Source organism: Lissotriton helveticus, chromosome 7 (assembly GCF_964261635.1).
Source record: "Lissotriton helveticus chromosome 7, aLisHel1.1, whole genome shotgun sequence".
In the NCBI taxonomy this organism is placed as follows: domain Eukaryota; kingdom Metazoa; phylum Chordata; class Amphibia; order Caudata; family Salamandridae; genus Lissotriton; species Lissotriton helveticus.
This window is the reverse complement of record NC_136068.1, coordinates 1,584,819,955-1,584,840,937: the sequence shown is the minus strand read 5'-3', so window position 1 is coordinate 1,584,840,937 and position 20,983 is coordinate 1,584,819,955. Positions and strand designations below refer to the sequence as shown.

The following is a 20,983-nucleotide window of genomic DNA, read 5'->3' as shown; positions in this document are numbered from 1 at the left end:
TGGAAGACTCCATGTGAGAAACCGATAGTTTGTTTTGGTATATACAAGCTAATCCCCCGCCCTGCTTCATGGTTCTGTCTAGACAGATTATGTCATGACTAGGAGGTGCTAGGATGGCTAGTAAGCAGGTGGAGGAAGGGTTTAGCCAGGTTTCCATGAGGATTATGATATCTAGCTTAATGTTTTGTATGAGGTCAAATATATATGCAGCATGTTTTCTAGCTGATCTACAATTGAGGAGTGCACATTTCAACTGAATAGGCATGTGTGATGTTCACTTGCCCTGAGATAACGCTATTTATGACTCTATTTGTTGTTAGATGGTTCCCTATTTGGATTGGCTAGAATGGATTGAATTTTGTCCTAAGGTGCCTTGTCCATATCTATAGTGATCGAGTAGGAGAGGAGTAGCTAATCGATCTCACTGGCCCTCGTTCTTCTAGGGTGGGAGGGGGCGTTGGGTAGGGGCAGTGTTTTAGAGAAAAGGAGAGCGGAGTGCTGGTCAAGGCCGATGATTGCAGATGTAGGGACTGTATGCGGTTTTCTTAGGGAACTAAGTGATCTAAGCAAGGGAAGATGGTCGGGTGAGAGGGCTATCAGTTTATGGAATTCTTGGATAAGTAGGTTCACTTGGATAGATAATTTGTCCAAACTTGCTACCAAGTGTGAGTATTGATTCAAGTATAGGAGCTGTGAGGAGGGAGCCTGCGGAGAGGGGGGAACTCGAGTGATATCTGGATGGGGTAATGTGGGAGTGCTAGGTTCTTGGAATGGGGGTGCTTCCTTGTGGTCAGCTCGATTGGAGGGAGTGGCGGGGAGGGGGGGGGAAGGTTGGTAGAGTTGCCAGCTGTGGGTTGTAGTGTAGGTAGGATTGAAATGACAGTTTGCGGGGACAACCCCCTGACCTGAGGGTGACTAGTTGATTTTGTGTGTCGTGAGAGGGGGGCTGAAATAGATGTGTGAACAGACTGCCCTCCTGTCGGTGACATTACCTTCGGTGTCCATGTTGGTGGAGGTTGGACTAGACCGGCATCTGAGAAGGAACCCTAGCAGCACCTCCTAGCTCCTTCCCCCAGTGAACTTCTGAGGCTGCCTGAGGACAGTAGATCAACCTTCTGCAGCATGGGGGGGGAGAAGCTTTATTTCAATTCCAGGTGGTGCTGCTAATTACTACAGACCCACCATCCCACTTACTTGCTGTTAGCCATTGTGTCTTGTGCTCTCTGCTCTCCTCAATTGTTGTTGCTGTTCGACATGTGTTCAGCAAAGTTATTAAGGGCATGATTTTTGTTGATTCGGTACTCAGAGCAACTGCAACAGCGATCACAAATAGAACAACGTATGCATGTACTGTTCAGATGAAAAGCCATTAAACACATTTAAAAAAGACAGTCGTCACTTCCTGTGCAGAAGGAAATTCATCAGAACTTTTTAGTGTAGGTTACTTGCTATCACATTTTGTCATTTCCTGCTGTTGTAAATAAAAGGTATAATAGTAAATAACCAACGATATTTATCCTAAAAGGATGAAGGGTTATAGGTAACTTACTGTTCTCAGCAACTCATTGAACTACTCTACTGGCTTGGCACATCATGAGTCCCCCTCACTCCTTTAATGATGAATGAAGACAAATGTCAGTGTCTGAAAAACGCATCATTGTATCCACTTTCTAACATAATCACTCATCTTCACTTCTTATTTACTCCGCAATTGATGAAAGTGGTGGGAAAATGAAGATATCTTAAAAGTAATGCTTTATTTGACATTGTGTAGCATTCTCTTTTTTCTTCTTTACTCGATGAGTCATGAGAACTGGAGCAGAAAAATGTACTTACCTGTAACAATCAGCTTGCACCTCGTAGGATGTACCAATATAAATGCTATTAAAGTATGGTCACCAACAAGCAGATCCAAACCACACACAATCATTGTCTTTAATGGGTTTTTGTGCAGTCGCAACACAACGGCTGCTGTCAGATTATGAAACATGAGCCCTTGTAGACTACATGTAACATGCCCGTGTTTGTGATTATAGGTTTGAAAGAAAGCCCTGTGATGAGCTTGGAAGACAGCGAGCTCTTGGCCAGCATCATGACAGAGGTGCGCCGACAGGTCGGGGTTTCTCTTCCTGAAGACAAATAGTGAAGATGCAACTATTCCTAAACAGCTGCAAACCAGTGATAGAATCTTAAAAGAACCTTTCAATGTAAAACAACTGGAGAGAAAAATGAATGACGAAAATAAAAAAACTGTGGCCTTTCTTTGTTTTTGGGTCTTGCCTGAGTCAGCGCTGCCGCTTATGATTTGTTTTGTTAAATTAAAGGGGGCTGTGAGCCCGCCCATTGCTCAGCATTCATTGGCTTCATTGTCAGTCTTATTTGCTGACTTCTGTTTGATCACCACAGGCTTCATTTCTCCTGTTTGATCACCAAAGGCTTCATTTGGGCTTTACTTTCTGTTTGTGCGTTTCCCCCATCCCTGGGGCATGAACCAAGTACTACTTCCTTTTTTGGTGATGTCCTTCCACTGCTTCTGCGTTCTGTTTTGACCTTTTATTTTCCTTCTACTTGCACCACTTCATAAGATTGTATGCGCTTTTAGGTTGTCATGCTATTGCTTTCACTTGCTCCTTTCCTGTTTTTGTTTCCTTTTACTTTTCATCCTCTCCCCTTCTACTTCTTGGTACAGCACAGCATCAGCAGCCTACATACATACTTTTTTAGTTTCTAACAAAGTGCTTTTTGGAGTTTGTTTCCTAATTTATAGGATGTCCTGAGCATTATTAAAATGTTTTATTCAAAATCGTTGTGTTGTAATTTGGTCTATATTTGCACGATTACGAGTTGGAGAAAGCATTCTAGCATGAAAATACCATTATATTGTAAAGCGCTTTTTTGCTTGCTTGGCTACTCCTGTTGTGCTTCATTCTAGTACCTCAATATGTATATTGTAACAAAGATTAACATTCCATGCCATTCTACCCAGTGAAAGGCCATACCATATGATAAAATGACAGACTTTAACATACTATACAATGACACGCCATTTTGTACCATGCATGCAATAAGTATGGTAGTATGCTCAATGCTATTGAGAGAATCCCAAAGCCCTACAAAGAGCATTCTAAAAATGGATGGAAAAGCTTCACCCACATTATCATGGCATGTTTCATCATAGGTGATTCCATCCAGCTTGGTTGGATAGTTCCACCAAGATTGTCTCCACCTCTTAGAATAGGGAAATCGTGAGAAAACATTTTCTAGATGGAGACGGAATCCAGACACTCAAATAAAACTACCTTGGGGTTAACCCCAAATATACCTCTTTATTGGAGTGAACACCAGCAAGGATTAAAATAATATAATTGGGTAAGGTAATATATTATGTCTCCCTCGCCTCTTCAACCAACATGTTTCAGCCATTTTATAACCCAGAGGGGTATTGGGCCTTCTTCAGGATTAACATGATCCCTACATAGGCATCACCCTGAGTCAGTCTGTGTAAAATGGTAAGAATAGGTCTTATCAAACCAGTCCGCCTTAAAAAAACACACCTTTAATCAAGAATAAAAAGAAACAGCGGAACATGATTACATGCACCTGCTTGCAGTGATGATGGAGGCAAGACTTTCTATTGCATGCTTCCAGTGCGTTGCATTGTCCAGTGCAAAACAGTGCTATTCACTTGTGAAGGAAAACACATAAAAATACTCATGTATCAAAAGTGGACACATCTATGTAATTGTAATTTTATAGTGCTTACTAGCCCTGACGAAGCATTGGTGCAGTCCCTTACCCTCCACTTTTTGGGGGAATAGGAATCACTAGTCTCGTCGGATGGGGGCACATTTGTAGTCATATACTTAGAAGAACAGGAAATAAAGGAAGAAGAACACTTTTAGTTTATTCAGGAGGATAGGATAACATTCCTTGGTCATGAGGGCTTGTTTAAAGTTAGTGTATATCTTGGTTCAAGAAGTTTTCTCGAGGGTTGTCTTAAGATCCAATGCCACGTGTGTGGTGGTGTGGTGTAGTCATTTCTACCCACTTTGAGATTCATAACTGCATGGCATTATTTGAGGCCACTATCTAAGCTGGATAAACTATATTGAGCCAATAGTTTCTTAATACACACAGGCGTGTTGGCTTATATGTTGCCAGAGGAGAAACATTTAGTCTACATGCCAATTCCTAGCGGAATAATCTAAAAAAAGTGATATAGTTAACCTGCCACTTAGCCATATCTAGAGGAGATAACATCATGACCAGCAGTACTAGTCAGGAAGCTAACTAACCGGAATAGGAATGTCATTAGTGTATAGGAAGTCTTCAGAGAAAACCTTCGCCTCCACCCCCATTCCCCAGTGCAAAGCCTTTTTTTGGGCTATATGGGATAGTTAGCGCTTAGACCTCCATACCTTTTCTGCCACTTAAGGTATCCATGCCAAATTTGTGTCCTTTTTTTCTAACATCCTGGGAATTCCAAAGGTAGCCAGGGTTTGTGTATTCCACTGAAGGGGCCTATGAAACATAGCCAAAATATAGCTCATTTTTAGTTTTTTTTAGGAGAAATAGGGAAAAAGTGCTCCAGATAATAGCCCCAGTTTTGTTTGATGAAAATATCATCAATGAACGGTTTGATGTAATAAAGTCACCATCTTCACAGCTTTCAGGAACTTGCAGAGCTGAATCAAAGAAACAAATGTTTTTCCACAGGTTTGGCATTTTTCAAAGAGGGAGCACTTTTTTCCCATTTTAATGCTCTCAACCTACTTTATTTGTGAGCCGGGAAAGCTAAATATTTCTGTAAGTAAGACAATTCTGAATTCAGCAAGGGGTCATATGTGTCGCTATTTCAAGGATTTTCCAAATAATCTAACTGTTGAAAGAAATATTGAAAACAAGCAGGAAAAACAGTCATTTGTGACAATGTTTTCATCTGTAATGTTTTGTCACGATGGCTGATTTACAAAAACAATGTACCATTACATTTGCTAGACCATTTTGGTTGTGATATATATAGGGTGTGTAGGTTTTCCGAGAACCTGATCTAGCCAGAGGCAACAACTGAGCTGCACCATACAATAGTTTTTCATTGTGTACTGAGTATAGACCAATTAATATGGTGAAATATGTAGAGTGAACAATAGGTATCAAGATAACCTATGCGTTTCTGAAATGAGCACAGGATACAGAGTTTAGAAGCAGTGGTTATTTGTACAGCTCTGAATTTGTGGGTACCCATATATAATTTAAAGGGTATTTTTGAAAATGTCTTCCTTCTTACACACTGACATTTGGAAGGCATAAATGCAGCGAAATAGAAAATATCCTACTATTCTACGTTCCCATGTTCCAAAACGCAACATGGATATATCAAATTTTTTCACTCAAAACTGACCCGTTTTTTGCATAGTGGATAGCTGTGGAATTTGGGCCCTGGCACATAGGGAAACCTGGCATACCTATACATTTTTCAAAACTTGTCACCTAGAAGAATCCAGGATGGGGTGCTTTTCATGGCTCTCACCAGGTTGTTTTACCCAGAATCCCTTGCAAATATCAAACTTTGACTAAATAAACACATTTCCCTTACACTTCTGTGATGGAAAGTTCTGGAATCTGCGGGGAGCCATAAACTTCCTTCCACCCAGCATTCCTCTAAGTCTTCTGATAAAACTAGTACCTCACTAGTCCTAGTGCCCGCGACAGGAAACAGCCCAAAACGCAACATGATACATCACATTTTTCCACTCAAACAGGACCAATTTATTTTTTGCAAAGTGGTTAGCTGTGGATTTTGGTACGTAGCTCAGCCAGCACCTAGGGAAATCTAGAAAACCTGTACATCTTTGAAAACTAGACAACTTGGAATATCCAGGACGGGGTAGCCTGCATGGCTCTCTCAGTGTTGTTTTACCCAGAATCCCTTGCAAACCTCATACTTTGACAAAAAAACAGATTTTCCTCATATTTCTGTGATGGAAAGTTCTGGAATCTGCGGGGAGGCACAAACGTTTGTGGGATATCTTCTATTTTGGATGGTATTACCCGTTCTTGAAGCATATTGGAACTTACCATTGTTATTCTTTGCATTTTTTGAATACTGAAACACCATGATTAGCCTTGCCACATAGGGCGAACCACGTGTCGGCTGTTCTTGTCCTTTTTATAAAAAAATTAAATTACAGTCTAAAAAGAGCCATAAAAGAGTAAAAACTATGTACAATGGATCTACAAAGTGGTCAATTTTAATAAAATGACTATCTTTAAATCAATTTGGACTTTTTTTTCATATTACAAAAAGGAATTATCCATTTGATCTATAAAGAGATTCCCTGGAAGGGAGGAACACACGCTCACACCCCTACTCATACTTGCCAATACGAGGCTGAAAGGGTCTGGTGCCTCGAGCAAAGTTCCTCCAGCATCAGAGTTATCAAAATCCAGAATCAGGTTCGCTGGACCTTTCCCCATTGTCTTGAACAAACTTCCTTCCACACAGCATACCCTAAAGCTTCTGATAAAATGGGATTTCACTGGTGTGGGTTGGCCTAGTGCCCGCAACTCAGGAAAGGCCCCAAAATACAATAGGGGTAGCTGCGTTTTTTTGGCCGGGGCCCGACGGCCACCCAGGGAAACCTACCAATCCCAGACATTTCTGAAAACTAGACATCCAGGGGAGTCCAGGGTGGTATGCCTCGCTTGGATCCCACAAGGTTTTCTTACCTACAAGGCCCTGCAAACCTCAAACTTTGCCTAAATTGCACATTTTCTTTACATTTCTGTGATGTAAACTTCCAGAATCAGCAGGAATCCACAAAATTCCCATGACTCAGCGTTCTCCCACTTTTCCCGGTAAACATGCTGCCTCACTTGTGTGGTTGGGTCCAGTGCATGCGACAGGCAAGCATCAAGCCAAGGTCAATGGGAGTCACGTGGAGCAACTCTCATTGCCCCTGGTTTGATTTGTGCCTGTCAGGAGCCCTAGGCCAAGTCACACAAGTGGGCTAGCAGTTTCATCGGGATGAGTGGGGAATGCTGGCTGGTGGGAACTTTGTGGATTCTGGACATTTACGTCACAGAAATGCAAAGCAAATGTGCAATTTTAGACAAAGTTATAAGTTTGCAGGGCACTCTGGGTAAGCACTCTTTAATGGGATCCACGCAAGGCATACCTCCCTGGACTCCCCTGAATGTCTAGTTTTCAGAAAAATCTGGGTTTGGTAGGTTTCACCAGGTGGCAGCTGGCCTTATTGCGAAAAGTGCAACCAATCAGCATACAAGTAGATCAATATTGGAACTCATCCCAACTTTCCAACCATATGTATTAAAAAAAACTTAAAAGGCATCCACAATCCAAATTTTCCTTCTTGTCAAATAGAAGAGAATGCTTTAGTTCCCAGGGAGGCAGAAAGACTGTAGCGATCATATTGAAGGGGGAGGCTAGGCCTGATGTGTGGGTGGGCCATTCCTACACCCTGTAGCAATAAAAAAAAGCTTCCCTGGAGTCTAGTAGGCTTTCCGCCCCTGCTGTTGGAGTTAAAGACCTCTTATCTGTCCTTGGGGAGGAGAAGAGGGGGCAGAAAGACTGTTACGGGTCATTTGAGCAGTAGGGTAAGGCCCGATGCCTAGGCAGGCCACCCCCACCAATTCCTCCTAAAACATTATCTCTGGTGTCCAGTGGGCTTTCTGCCCCTGGAAGTAGATTGGAGATCACAATCTCCAATATGCCTCCAGGAGGCAGATAGACATTTGGGCCTGGGGTCAGGGAGCAGCACTAGCCCATTGCGAGGGGACCTCCCCCCACCAAAAAAAATCGACTCCCTAGTTGTCTAATGGGCTTTCTGCCCCTTGCCAGGGCAGATTGGCAGAAAACACCTCCAATTAGCCCCTGCCTTTGGCAGAAAGACTGGTGCGGGCTATTTGGGAGGGGGAGGGGGTATACTTGATGCCTGTGGGTGGGCCGCCCCCACCCATGAAATTCTCTATTTCTTATTTCTCTATCTGGGGGCAGATTAGAGGAAAGCGACAATGGCAGAAAGACTGCTTTTTTGGGGGGGGGAAGAGCTAGGCTTGATGCCTGGAAGGGCCGACCCCACCCATTTAGCAAAAAAAAAAATCCATGGTGTTTAATGGAGTTTCTGATCCCCTTCCCGGGGGCAGATTGGACGTAACAAACTCCTATCTGCCCCAGGGGGGAGCCAGAAATACTTTTAGGCCTGGAGGGAGGAGGGGACCGATTCCCCCCCCAAACAAATTCTCCCACTAGGTTTAATGGGCTTTCTGCCCCTAACCAGGGGCAGATTGGAGTAAGAAAACTACAATCTGACCCCGACCTGTAGCATTGCTTGCATGTTTTCGAAACACAGATAAAAGGCATTGTCATTTATAATGCCAACAGCCCAAACTCTGGCAAATGCGAGACCTATTCCATGTCAAATGCTTGTTACGGATGTGGTAAGATTATAAAGAGCAAAATAAGTTTGAGAGGCACTATGGACTATTGGCAACAGGGTGCGTGAGGGGGTTAATATCATTACCAAGAGAATTGATTGTTCTTCAGGATTATAACTTACACTGCAAGCCTTTCAATATGTGGCTGACAACTCCTCTTTGTAGCAAGGAGAGTACATCATAGAATATAAATAGAGGGGCATATTCCCAAGAACGTGTGATAATCATCGCAAATTTAGCTTAACGCAACTCTTCACATCACAGTGTGTTGCGACAAAATATCACTATGTTAATGTTGCATTCCCAACCAGGCGGCACCATGCGATAGTAGCAGGCCAACGTGCCAAATGACTACGTAAAAATCAACGCGACGACCCAAAAATGCGAAACACGTATGCTAAAAAAGTTGCGATGCCCCATATCGCGATACATAAAATCAGCGACAGCCCTGCAATTCCCACGCGTAATGCGGGAAAATGCACTATAAAAGCGACCAAAAAACACACCAAAACCAAATCAAACTGTGTAGCACCATGGATGCACTCGAACCAAGTGCAGAGGACAACCCAAACCCCACAAGCCCCACAGAGAACCAGCCAGGAACCCCGTGTTCGGGGAAGGGCAAGGAGAAGAGGAAGACGGGGTTCAGTCCACAGCAAGACCAGATCATCGTCACATAGGCGTTGGAACACTACCAACAACTGTTCGTCAGCTCCACTGCGTCATTGGCAACACAAATGGAAATATAGCAGTCCATTGTGAACAACGTAAATGCAGTCAGAGTGTTGAGGAGGTCACGAGGCGTTGGCATGGTGTACAAAGCCGACCCAAACAGAAACTCGTTGCCAACAGGAAGGCAGCAAAGGCGACCGGAGGTGGGAGTCCTGCACCACAGGAGGAGCTGGATGAGCTAGAGGGAATGGTGGCCACAGTCATCAGTGTGGAGATGGTGCAAGGACTTGGGAGCCCAGACACAGCTCGATATGACCAGACCCAACAGCAATAGGGTGAGTAACGACCAGGGACTTGGGGGACGGAGGGAGATGGGCACAATGGCACACATGCACAATCATGTGTAGCACACTACACAAGTACAATGATTGTGGAACATGTCCCCGATACCCTTGGCACACTGCAGCACACACAGAAACACCAAGTAGGCCCCCGTCCACTATGTGCACAAAGGGGCCCCCCTCCCTATCACCAATCCCACAACCTACCCATTCACATGTGCTGAATCCAGCAAAGCAGCGGCTCTGTGAGCCACACTGACAATGCAAGTGACACTGCAGGACCATTAGCATGGCTGGAGCCAAAATACGATATACAGAAGGGGGTTCACACACTATGAGTCGCTGGGACCTGGGTAATTAGAATACTGAGAGAAGGGGTCCCAGCAAGAAGAGCTCTAAATTATAAATGTAATGGTGAACAAATAATAATACAATTTGTTCGCATACACTGTTATTTAATCACAATGTAGGTACGTATAAAATAGCAGCAGTATACATTAATACAAAACATTTATTAAGTGCCCCAGAGAAGGAAAGGAAGTGATAGCATGATGGGAGGTGTGGGTAGAGATCAGTGACATAAAACACGGCTAAGCAGCCTTACTATGTTGTGTAATTGTAGTCAAAAGAACAGACAAAACTAATGATCAATCAAATTGTAACACATATCATCCTCCACTTGGTACAATAAATGTCAATTATTTAGGAGGGTGGAGCTGAAGGAGAAACAAAAGCTGTTGACGTTTCGACCCCTGATTAGATTGGCAGGTATTAGTAAATCCCTTGCGACGGGGTCTTCATCAGGACGGGGGATGGGGGCGGGCACCCAAACAGTCGTGCTTTCACAGTGTAGATAGAACGTACTGTCGGTGAAGGGGGAATACAGGATCTCAAAGAAATTGGATGTCTCGAGCGTTAAAGGTCCGCCCGTGGGTCGGACATCTTAGGATCAACGCCACAGTGGAATTAATCGTTTGTTCAAGGCACTGTCAGAGATTGAGTTAAACCTCCATGAATCGAACCGCGGTCGGCAAATACATCACATGGTGCACGACACGACACTGAGATGGCCCAGTGTGGATTACATCCTCAAAGGAGCAGGTCACACTCTGACAAATCCACGTGCACATACAACCCCTGACCTCAACAATACATCTGCAGACAAACAATGTATATAAACCGTCCAAGAGCACAAATGACCCAAGTCGCCAACATCTCAGCACCCGGAAAGCACACAAGTCAAAGGCACACTGCCTCAAAGGGATAAGAGGCCGATATATCAGAGCTGCAGGGGCGACTCTCCCACAATGCAGCACACACACATAGTAATCACAGCACGTCAACATTGATAACAATGTGGTACAAAGTGCAACACTTACACCACAGGACGGAGGACAAAACTGGTGCCGCTTGTGCGTAGAACCTGGCCAATCACACCCGGCCTTGCATGAAACTGTGAGATGAGAATGTACGAGTACAACCTCACATCCGTCATGTAGTCGAAATGCCCCATGTCTCCCATCAAATAGCCAGCTTCTCCAAAACAGTCACAATGTACATTGTCATGGTGTCTGTCTTGAAACATGTGCAATGCGTCAACATACATGGAACATACTGTTAACCTGCATCTCCCCTTTACATTGCAGAGGAACAATCAACACCTCCTGCAGAGAACACCAGACAGCTCCTCAGTGAGGATGAAGACTACTCCCTGGCCATCTGCTCAGACAGACTCCAATGGCTCATAGACAGCCTCCCCACCCCACCTACAGGAGCGTGGCAGCCTAGCTGCATTGAGGTGACCCCACCCCCTCCACAAAGCACACACCACCACGGCTGGCTCACAGGACCCCCACGACCAAAACATATCATTCCAATGCCGTGTGTTAGGGTGCTAGGAGAAGATGGCTGATCAGCTGCGGGTGGGCTTCGACCTCATGGCAGCCCAACTAGATGCCATACATGGGTGTCTAAGTCCCATCAGGGACCACTTACAGTCCCTAACGGACACCCACTGTCCGCTCCATACTCACCAACAATCCTTGGCTGACATCGCTGGGGCCATTACTCGGATACAAGAACTGTCTAGTCAGACAGACTCCAGCAATGACAGCACAGAGTTGGCACAGATGCGGAGGACAATGGTGACCATGGAGCCGATGCAGCCTGGAAGTATGGCTGTCACAGCTGAACACCAGCGAGATGTCGCTGGGATCTTCCATGCCCTGCAGATCCTCATCTTGCCATTGCTGCCGCAGAGCCTGTCCCAGATGATTGCTGCAGGAACTTCGATAAACACATCTCCACCCCCTGATGTGTCATCGGCACACAGTGATGCAGCCCTACCACCTTCGCCCCCTGATGTGTCAGAGGCACACAGTGATGTAGCCATAACACCACCACACACACCTGAGACACCGGACACAGAACACCTATCAGAGGAGTCAGATGTGGATGGTAAGGACTGTGTGAGGAAGGAGGTAGTAGCATCCATCCCAGCCATATGGCCTGTCCCTGCCTGGTTCAGCCCTATGCATCATGCCCTGGAACAACACCTTCCACTGTCCCCAGATACACTCTGCGACATTCACCTTGAACCCGACATGGACTGCCATTCCTGCTCTGGTTACCAATGACACAGCAATCCGGCTGCAGACTGAACTCTTCCTCAGCCGATTAACTTTTCATTCCCCCAAGGACTCTTGTTGGCCCTCCACTGGGCAACCATGTAATGTGGGCTTGGCATGGCCATGTACTGCTCCAGCTCTGACACTCCACAGAATGTGAATAAAACATTCCAAATCACACAGATGTGTCATGATTATGTTCACTCAAGTATCAAAGTATGGATGAATGTAGGGACATTGATTGCACTAAAAGGTACACCCTGGTAAATGACATCAATGCACATTTTGACCCTGAACCACATGGCCAATTGGATAATTGTGATGGTGTGAACTAGCTGTGGCCTCATTGCACATGAACAACAATCTCGCAACCCCCCAACGTAGTCCCACCACAATGTATTAAATAGGGCTGTGTGTAAAAATGTCAAATTCGTTAGCAGGCCTGAAGTAGTGTCCCCCATCACATGTGGCAACAGAACATCTCTACGCATACCTACTCACACACATCTATGTGGACACAGCCTGTTTTGATGGATCACATTGATCCATATGGCAAGAAGTACAGCAACACATATTTGACCTTCCATTTCCTTGTGTTTGTTAAGAAGTTGGACACCATACTCACATTGCAGAAGACACGTAAGAGCACAGGTCTACCAGCAACTATCCCAACCACAATGTCTGGCTCACAGAGGTGGAGCTGTCAATAGGGACTCACTACTAAGTCAAATCAGCACCCATCACAGTTGAACACTAGTGAAGTTATGTACATTTTATTAGCATGTGCGTGTCAGTACGGGCAAGGCAAGGGCCACAATATGCAGAACAATCCTCAAGTCACTGACAGGCAGCATAGGAACATGTTGAGGCGCAAGAAATGGGGAGGCAGAAATTAACAAATCATTACGGATGGCAACAAACTCAGCCCACCTTGCCTTGCTGGACAAGTCATGTGATGTTTGCCGTCTGCTCATTGCCCCATCTCCAATGCCATGACTCACTGCCCTTTTAAACTGAGCACAAGCCGACTTTTCAAAATATCTCCACTCTTGCGCCTGCACGCGTGCTCTTACCTGTCACCATGGACTCCTGAAGTTCCTTCATAGCTTCTCCCGTGACGTTCTGGCATTGTTGAATCAATCCCTCTAACTGCTAACAGACGCTATGCTGCAAAAGTGTGCCATGAGCCACTCGGCGCCACGTCAAAAGCGTGCCGCCATTTTGGGTTGGTCGTGGCTCAGTCTGCAGGTTGGTGCAAGTCTTCAGTTTGCCAACCAGCTTCATTACGTGTGTTCTCCTTTGGCAACTGCATTGAGGCAGTTTCAGAGAAGGACCTGGTGGCTATTTTCTTTTCTCCTGGATCGGTTTGTGGATTTTTGCGGTGGTGAGGTGACGACTTCGTGGAGACTGCTTTGGGTTCGGGTGAGATGTCGCTCACCATATCTTCTTCAGTGTAGACTCGCTTGTGTTTACAATCTTCTTGCTGTTGGTGACAGTCTCTATATGGAAATGTTTACTGGCATTTTCAGAAAGCTGCCTCCGAAAATCAGACAACGGTGACTACATTTATTATTTTAATTTGTTATGTTTAAAATATTGCTAATTGCATCTTGTATTTCAATATATTTACGAACTGTGCTATTGGTCTGATGATTTAAAGTTTAATGTAATTTATTACCCGTTATGTGATACTTTATGCAAGCCATTTTATGCAGGTCGTTCATAATTCTTCCTTTGAAGCTCAGGATGGCTCAGAGCTGGGCATCCTAATCTTTTTGTGGGGAGCCATTTTTGTGCTCAATATATTTATTGAGGTGCTCTATCCCGTTTATTGTGCAGTTGTTTAGTTTACTGGACCTCGTTATAGCTCTATTTGTTTGAGGTGTATAATGCTTTTTATTATTACTGGAATGGGCAATAGTGACGCTCAATTATTTCTATGTTTACTTGTACTGAAATGAACCATTTGATGTTCAATTTATTTGAGGAGTTCATTTCCATGTGTATCTTCTGGAGGTTAGTTTTAGGGATTTTATTTCTACTACGTTTGTTGGAGCCATTTATTTGCTCAATATCTATTGAGGTGCTCCATTCTGGTTTTGCTTATTGGTGATGGGCCATAGAGGGCTCAATGTTTATGATGAGCCATAGGGGTGCTCAGTTTTATTCGTATTGCTACTGAGCCATTTAGTTGCTCGACTTTTGTTGAGGTGCTCAGTGTTATCTATGCTTAACTCTATTTTGTTAGAAGTGTTAATATTACATTTTCATGCTCAGTGTTTGTGATGAGCCGTAGATGTGCTCAGTTATATTCATGCTTTCATTTTGTGAACCACTTTGGTGCTCTACTTCGCTAGAGGTGTTCTATTTGTATTGGTTTATCATAACCACTTTCATTTTTGTTAGCCCATGGTGTTAGTACAATGTTGGTACCCTCGCACTTACTTCTTCTCTCCACCATTCTGAAGACAGAGTTTATTTTGCATGTTTCCTTTTCTCTCCACCATTCTGATGAGGGTGTTTATTTTTGGTGCGTTTTTATGTTGTTCTTCTATTCTACTCTTCTGCTCTCTGTTTTATCTTCTTCAACTTTTCTTTTAAAGGGGGGAAGGTGTGTTGTATCCTGCTTCTCCCTGCTCTTCTCTCTTTCTTGTCCTTTCTTAGTCTCTTGTACTCTGCTGCTCAGCCTGTCTCTATGATGTCATCCTTAGTCCTATCTGTATATTTTTAAGTGTACTGTCAGTTACCTTGGAGGCTGAGCAGCAGGGCAGCTGCTCCCGGTGGGGCATTTACCTTAACCTTTACTGGAACTTGGATTACTACCTTATCTAAATGCTGTACTTCATTATTTGATTACCAAGAATAAACATACATCCTGACACAGCAAATAAGGATTCATCTTTCATTTACTGGATTTTACACTCTGCATAGTGCTTAACCACTGGAATGCACTGTCTGTCTGCTCTGCTGACAGTGAGCAGGTGAAAGGGTCCAGCAAGGTCACATGTCGTACTACATTGCCATGTGTGTACTCTCCCTCCAGCAGTATGTCAGAATTAGGACCGTTGACAAACGACCCTGTGCAGATCCGCCCCTGGGACTGCATCAACTTGCACAGGTGTGTGTCAACATGCATAGGTGCACGCACATGCATTCTGAGTCCATGCGAATGCAGACATGTCCACTGTTGTGGTCGCATATGTGACCATTCCTCTACGATGCAACAAGGTGTTGGAACCTGTGCTCTGGATGCCAATCAGTTATGGTTATTCATCCATGAATGCGAGTGCAGCTTCATGGGCAATCTGTTCCAAGAGTACGTCGTTGTCGAGTTCGAGGAACACGAGGGAGAGCCAATCCATTAACTGGTCCGTACAACTGTGCTCCGTCCACGCCGTTTCACGGATTTTCCTGCAGATAGCAATAAAGTCCACCTCCCATACAATATGTGCAGGGCTCTTTCGGTAGGTGGCTTAGGTAGCTGTATGCTTTGGTTGCTATGAAATTGCTTCACCGCCTTAGGTAGAAAGCGTGAGTTGGTTCTGAGGAGCATCTTGTCCCTGTGGATTTGAAGGCATGGTTTCTGTATCAACAATGCTGAAAGTTTGTTGATTCTCTGTAGTGATGTGATCACAATCAGAAGGCTGTCTTCAGAGGGAGTGATCTTAGGTCCAATTTGTGCCTAGGCTCAAAAGGCTCTGCCATTAACTGCATTAACAATGTTCAAATCCCACAATGGTGCTGGAACTGACCTTGGTGGTGCAACTATATTAGAACCTTCCAAGAATCTCTTCACCACTGGACATGCAAAGTGGTTATCTGAAGTACCCCTGGTGTAGACCACTATTGCAGCTATGTGTACCTTTAGCGTTGCTTAGGCTGACCCGCTGTTTAACAGGTGAGTGAGTTATGTTTGTACAGTTTCCCTTTACTGTCCTCGTTTCCATTCTCTTGTTAGCTGTGTACCACTGAATGAACTTCATTTTGCAGTATAGTATTTTACTTGTGCTTGGCTTTCTTGCCTCTCTTAGGATTTCCATTGTCCTAGGTAGACGCCCTTATTCTAGATAGTCATGAGCCATGCCTCTAGACTGTGTGGCTGGCTCCAGGTGGTAGACTTTCCAAGTCTTGCATCGGTAGCAAATGTTGTTCTGCTTTGAATGTGATCATCTGTCCCCATGAAATTTCTAGTAGGTTGGATTAGGTATGTCTGGCCCATTTTGGGGCTAGAAGGATGATCCGGTCCCTGGTTTGTCTGGTTTTGTCCAGTATCTTTGGAAGCAGACTGTTCTGAGGAGAGGGTTATGCAAATTTCCCTGAACAGTTTATTGACACGGCATTCACCTCTGACTGATTGTGGAGACATGAAGGCACAGTGTGAGCCTCTTGTTTTCTTGTTAGCAAACATGTCTATACTTGTCTGCCACAGACTTTGAAGTTTTTTTTTCCAGTATCTCCTCCTTCTCCCATTTGTGGAAGGTGCTCTTCTTGCTACTTAGTATGTCTGCATCCATGCTTTCTTTTCCTGGTAGGTGCACTGTCTGCAGTGTGATCTGTCTTTGGATCACTTATATTTCTATCTCCTGGCTAGTTTAGACAGGGAGAATGATCCCCCAAGCCTGTTTGTTGAGATAGAACATGGCTGTTGTGTTGTCCGTTTGAAACAGTCCAGCCTGATCGGTTATGTACAATTGGAAAGCATTTAGAAGTAGAAATAGTTTTCATTCTCCAGGTAATTGATGTGTTGCACTACATCTGCTCTGATCCTTAATCCCCCTACCTTCAGATTGTCTGTGTGCGCTTCCCAACCATTGTGGGATGCGACCATTATGGTCACCGTGGGAGCTGCTATATTGAATTGTCTCCCCAGATCCACGCTTGTTGATTCCACCACTGTATTTCCTTTTCTACCTTTGCTATTATAACCACTAGATCCTCCCCGTGGATTGCAACTATTTGTTGCAGAACCATTCCTGGATGGGGCGCATATGCTATCTCGCATGTGTTAGTGTGGGGTGCATGATGCCATCATGCCCATTAGTATCAGGGCGGTGCTCACTGTCAGAGAACGACCCCTCAGGTAAAAGCGAATCTGCGCTTCGATTGCCGCTGCTCTTTTCTAGACTGGGTATAGACACTCAGTCCTGGAGCTAAATGTTGCTCCCAGGAACAAATTTACTTGTAGTGAAGATTTCTAGAGATTTGTAGTGAAACCAAGGCGGTGCAGTGTATGTACTTGTGGCAGCTTTCTTTTGATTGACCATTTACTAGCCAATCGTCTAAGTAAGGGTAGATATGGATTCCTTGTCTTCCTAGGTGGGCCGCCGCTGAGTACTTCATGAATACCCTTGGTGCCGACTTTATGCCAAACGGTAGCACCCTAAATGCACCTTGCCCAGAACAAATCTGAGATATTTTTTGTGTCTTCGGTTCATAGGTACGTGTAGTCCTATAAATGTAGAGTGGCCAGATAATCCCCCTTCCTTAGGAGTGCTTTTACTCCTTGCAGCATTATTTTGAAGTGTTGTGTATAGATGAACTATTTAGAAATCTGAGGTCAAGGATTAGTCAGAAAGTCATATATTTTCTATGGTTCTCTTTAAAAGAGTTCTTTGACCTCCTTTCTGAGTTGTATGATTTCTTTTCCCCAGACTTCGTGTTTTGGGGAATTTGTGAATGTTCTTCAAGTAGTTTTGTGCAGTATCCATGACGTATATTATATTCAATTGTCTGAGGAAATCTTTCCCCACTCGTGAAAGAATTCCTTTATCCTGCATCCCACAGGTGTTTCGTGGTGGGGCTGCATAAGTCACTATAACCTCGAGGCAGCTGACTTCTTTGCCTTCCTCGAAAGGTTTGTCTCGCAGGGTGTTGCCACTGCTGGTATGATGTTTGCAGTGTGGCGTGACTTGTACTGCCTTGTGCGTGTCTCTTGGTTTCAGTTCCTCCTCTCTTGAAGGAACCCCAGCATTGCAGTGCCCTCGTTGCTTTCACCATCTTGTTATCCCTCAATTACTGAAGGGTATCATCCACTGCTTGGCCGAACAGGGCAACACATGTGAATAGCATAATGGTGACTGAGGCTTGCACCTTCGGTATGAAACCTGATACTCTGAGCCAGGCATGTCTTCTTAATATTGTACCTGTACACATGTTAGCTGGTAGTATCTGTTGCATCTAGTGCAGACTTCAGGCAGATATTAGCAATACTCCTTATCTCCTGCATTGCTGCCTCGGCCCTCTTTCGCTATTCCTCTGGGAGTGCTGCATGAGGAGCGTCACCGCATTGCTGGTGGCCAAAGCAGTTCAAAGTAGCGTTGAAGTTAGCAGGTCTCCACTGGGTGGCTGCTTCTCGCTCCATCTTTCTTCCCACCAAGTCTCATTCTTTTTCTTGTGGCAGCCCATGGATGTGGGAGCGTGGTTTCCCTTCTAGCACTAGTCACTATAATTCAATTTGCTGGGGCATTTCCCTTTATGTATTTAGGGCCCAGAGTAGAATACATGTACTTCTTTTCCACTCTTGATGTTACAGCCCTTGAAGTAGCAGGTTCACGGAAGGCCTCTAGCACTTGGACCAGGATGCTAGGAAGCATGGGCAGATATATATTTCCCTTTTGTGAGAACATTAATGTTTCAAGAAGTAAACCTGAATCCTCCTCTAGTTGTGCCCCATATATCTCTGCAGCCCTCTTGCTGACACTGTTGTAGAGAGAGAGGTTGTCTGTTGGAGAGGGCGTCAAAAGGTAGCTTTCCACCCCCTCCCCCGGAAACTCTGCATCAAGATCCTGCCATGTCAACTCAAATTGGTTCTGGCCAAATTGGTTCAAACCCGGTTGTGTCCTTGACCTCTTCAAGTTCGTAGGACTCTCCCTGCTCCTTTTTATGAGGTTCTGGGGTTGCCAGGGCCTCCATTGTTGTCTTTGGCTTCAGTGGCCATCAAAGGCTTTACTGGAATACGGAATTCCTTCAAGGAGTCGTTGAACTCCTTTTCCTCTGTAGAAGGGCAGCAATTTCAGCCTTGAGCCATCTCTTCTTGGGTTTGACTTTGAGTGCTCTTTGTTTGGTATTGAGGTCTGTCTCTTTTTCGGCATCAATAGGTCTACCATCTCCGAGGCATTGCCATGGTCTCTCTCTCCCTTTCAAGAGCATGGTTGAGTCAAAGGTTCAGACGGTGTCTTGCCCCCATTGGTATCCATGTGGCTCTCATTGTTTTTGCTGTTCTTCAGTCAACAATGCTTCAAAGTCAAGGATGCCTTTTGGGAATTATTGCCCAAGGGCTTCGCGCCGGCAGCATATTTAGCTTGACACTGACCAGACACTTGCGGCCCCAGTCAAGACTAACTTAATAAAATGTATTTTCATGCAAGATCACAACCGGTTGGTGGATCTTTGCTGCTTTAATTGAGATTCCCATTGCAAGGTTATCAAATTACTTAATAATATTAATACTCATGCAAGATCCTAACCGGATAGTGCCTCTTTGCCCACATACTACTGCTGTGATATACGGCTGTCCACATCTCCTTCCGAGTCCGGAAGAAGACACACACAATCCATGCTTACACCTAGGTCGAAACGTCAACACACTTGTGACAATCCTGACCCTACTCTTTCGGCTCCACGCCAAAAGGAAAAAACTTGCGCAGTTTTGTCTGTTTATTGCTTGTGACAGCCGAGAAGTGTCATCTATACACTATAGAATGTGAAAAAAGTAGATACTTCTTTCAATACATTCCTTGATTTACTCATGGTGTGTTCTGTGTATTCTTCTCTCCATTAACTGTGAATGATATAAATGTTTGAATAAGCCAGTGTGTGTATATATGTATATGTTTTTTGTATTCAGTAAGCAAGAAAGCAATTTGGTTCCCAACAAAACCAACATTATTTCTAAATGTATTTACCTTGAACTTCTTTTCACCATCCTTTACCTTTTTCGACATTTGCCTCTTTTCAGCATCGGCAGCATAGATCCCAATGTCCAACTCCTCTTCACAAGTTATTTAGGATTCCTCCTTGTCACTCTTCATAGTGTTGGCCACGGTGTAGTGCTCTAGCCTCTGTTGACGTCGTACAGTGAGCCTTTTGTACAAACTAGGCACAGGCTTTCCAGTCTTCATCCTGGCAGTCCTTCAGGAGACAAAAGTTGCCAGGCCCTGTGTGCACCACTCTATGCAAATATGTTGGGGCACAATTTAAAAGGGGTGTTTTCTACGACCTATATCGGACTGTACCTCCATTCTCCAACCACACAGTTGTTACCAACAGGGTCCCCTGGTGGAATTGATAAGGATACACTTATCTTGTTTGTTGCTCTTCTGGCGGTCTAAAGAGATTTGGTTGATTTTCTTACATTTCTTCCAAACCTTTCTGGAACTCCTCAGTCGTGCTTCCAGACCCAACAGCGGAGAAAAGAATCTGAAGATGGCAGCTATGCACAGGAAATTCCAGGGCACCGTTTGACGTCACACAGAGGATGGACACACCACCAAATGGTAGGGAATTACGCCCATACAAAACAAAAAAAACTATTGAAGACCAAACTACTAGACAGCGGAATAATGCACAACATGTGAATCCAGAAATTGATTCATGCTGCAACCCAAGCATGGGCAAGCCTAAGCGAGTGCTATTGGTTCTGCCAGCGTCTTTTCACCATGCTGTACAGCAGAGTGGGGGAGAGTGGCATTGAGTGCAGTAGAACGCAGTGGCATGGAGTGGTGTCAAGCGGAGTGTTACAGTGCATAAGCATGGAGTGTCAGTGTAGTGGCATGAAGTAGAATGACAGTGTAGTGGCACAGAGGAATGCAGTCAAAGGCCTAAGTTAGATCATCAGTTTAAGTTCTAGGGGTCCTTAATATCTGAAGAGAAGCCACACGTGTTCTG

At 44.5% G+C, this 20,983-nt stretch overlaps 1 protein-coding gene across 2 annotated transcripts in view; it reads left to right on the top strand.

Annotated features, from left to right (window-relative positions):
- Window positions 1–2,803, top strand: part of DHDH (dihydrodiol dehydrogenase) — a 108,692-nt gene extending 105,889 nt beyond the window's left edge. The window contains exon 7 of one of the 2 annotated variants that reach the window (XM_078655130.1): window positions 2,037–2,803. In XM_078655130.1, coding sequence (XP_078511256.1) covers window positions 2,037–2,143 — 107 coding nt within the window. In that variant the 3' untranslated portion in view covers window positions 2,144–2,803. Of the gene's footprint in view, window positions 1–1,954 lie in introns of both variants that reach the window. The other variant, XM_078655131.1, reaches the window with a different exon arrangement.
- The last annotated feature ends 18,180 nt before the right edge of the window (window positions 2,804–20,983 follow it).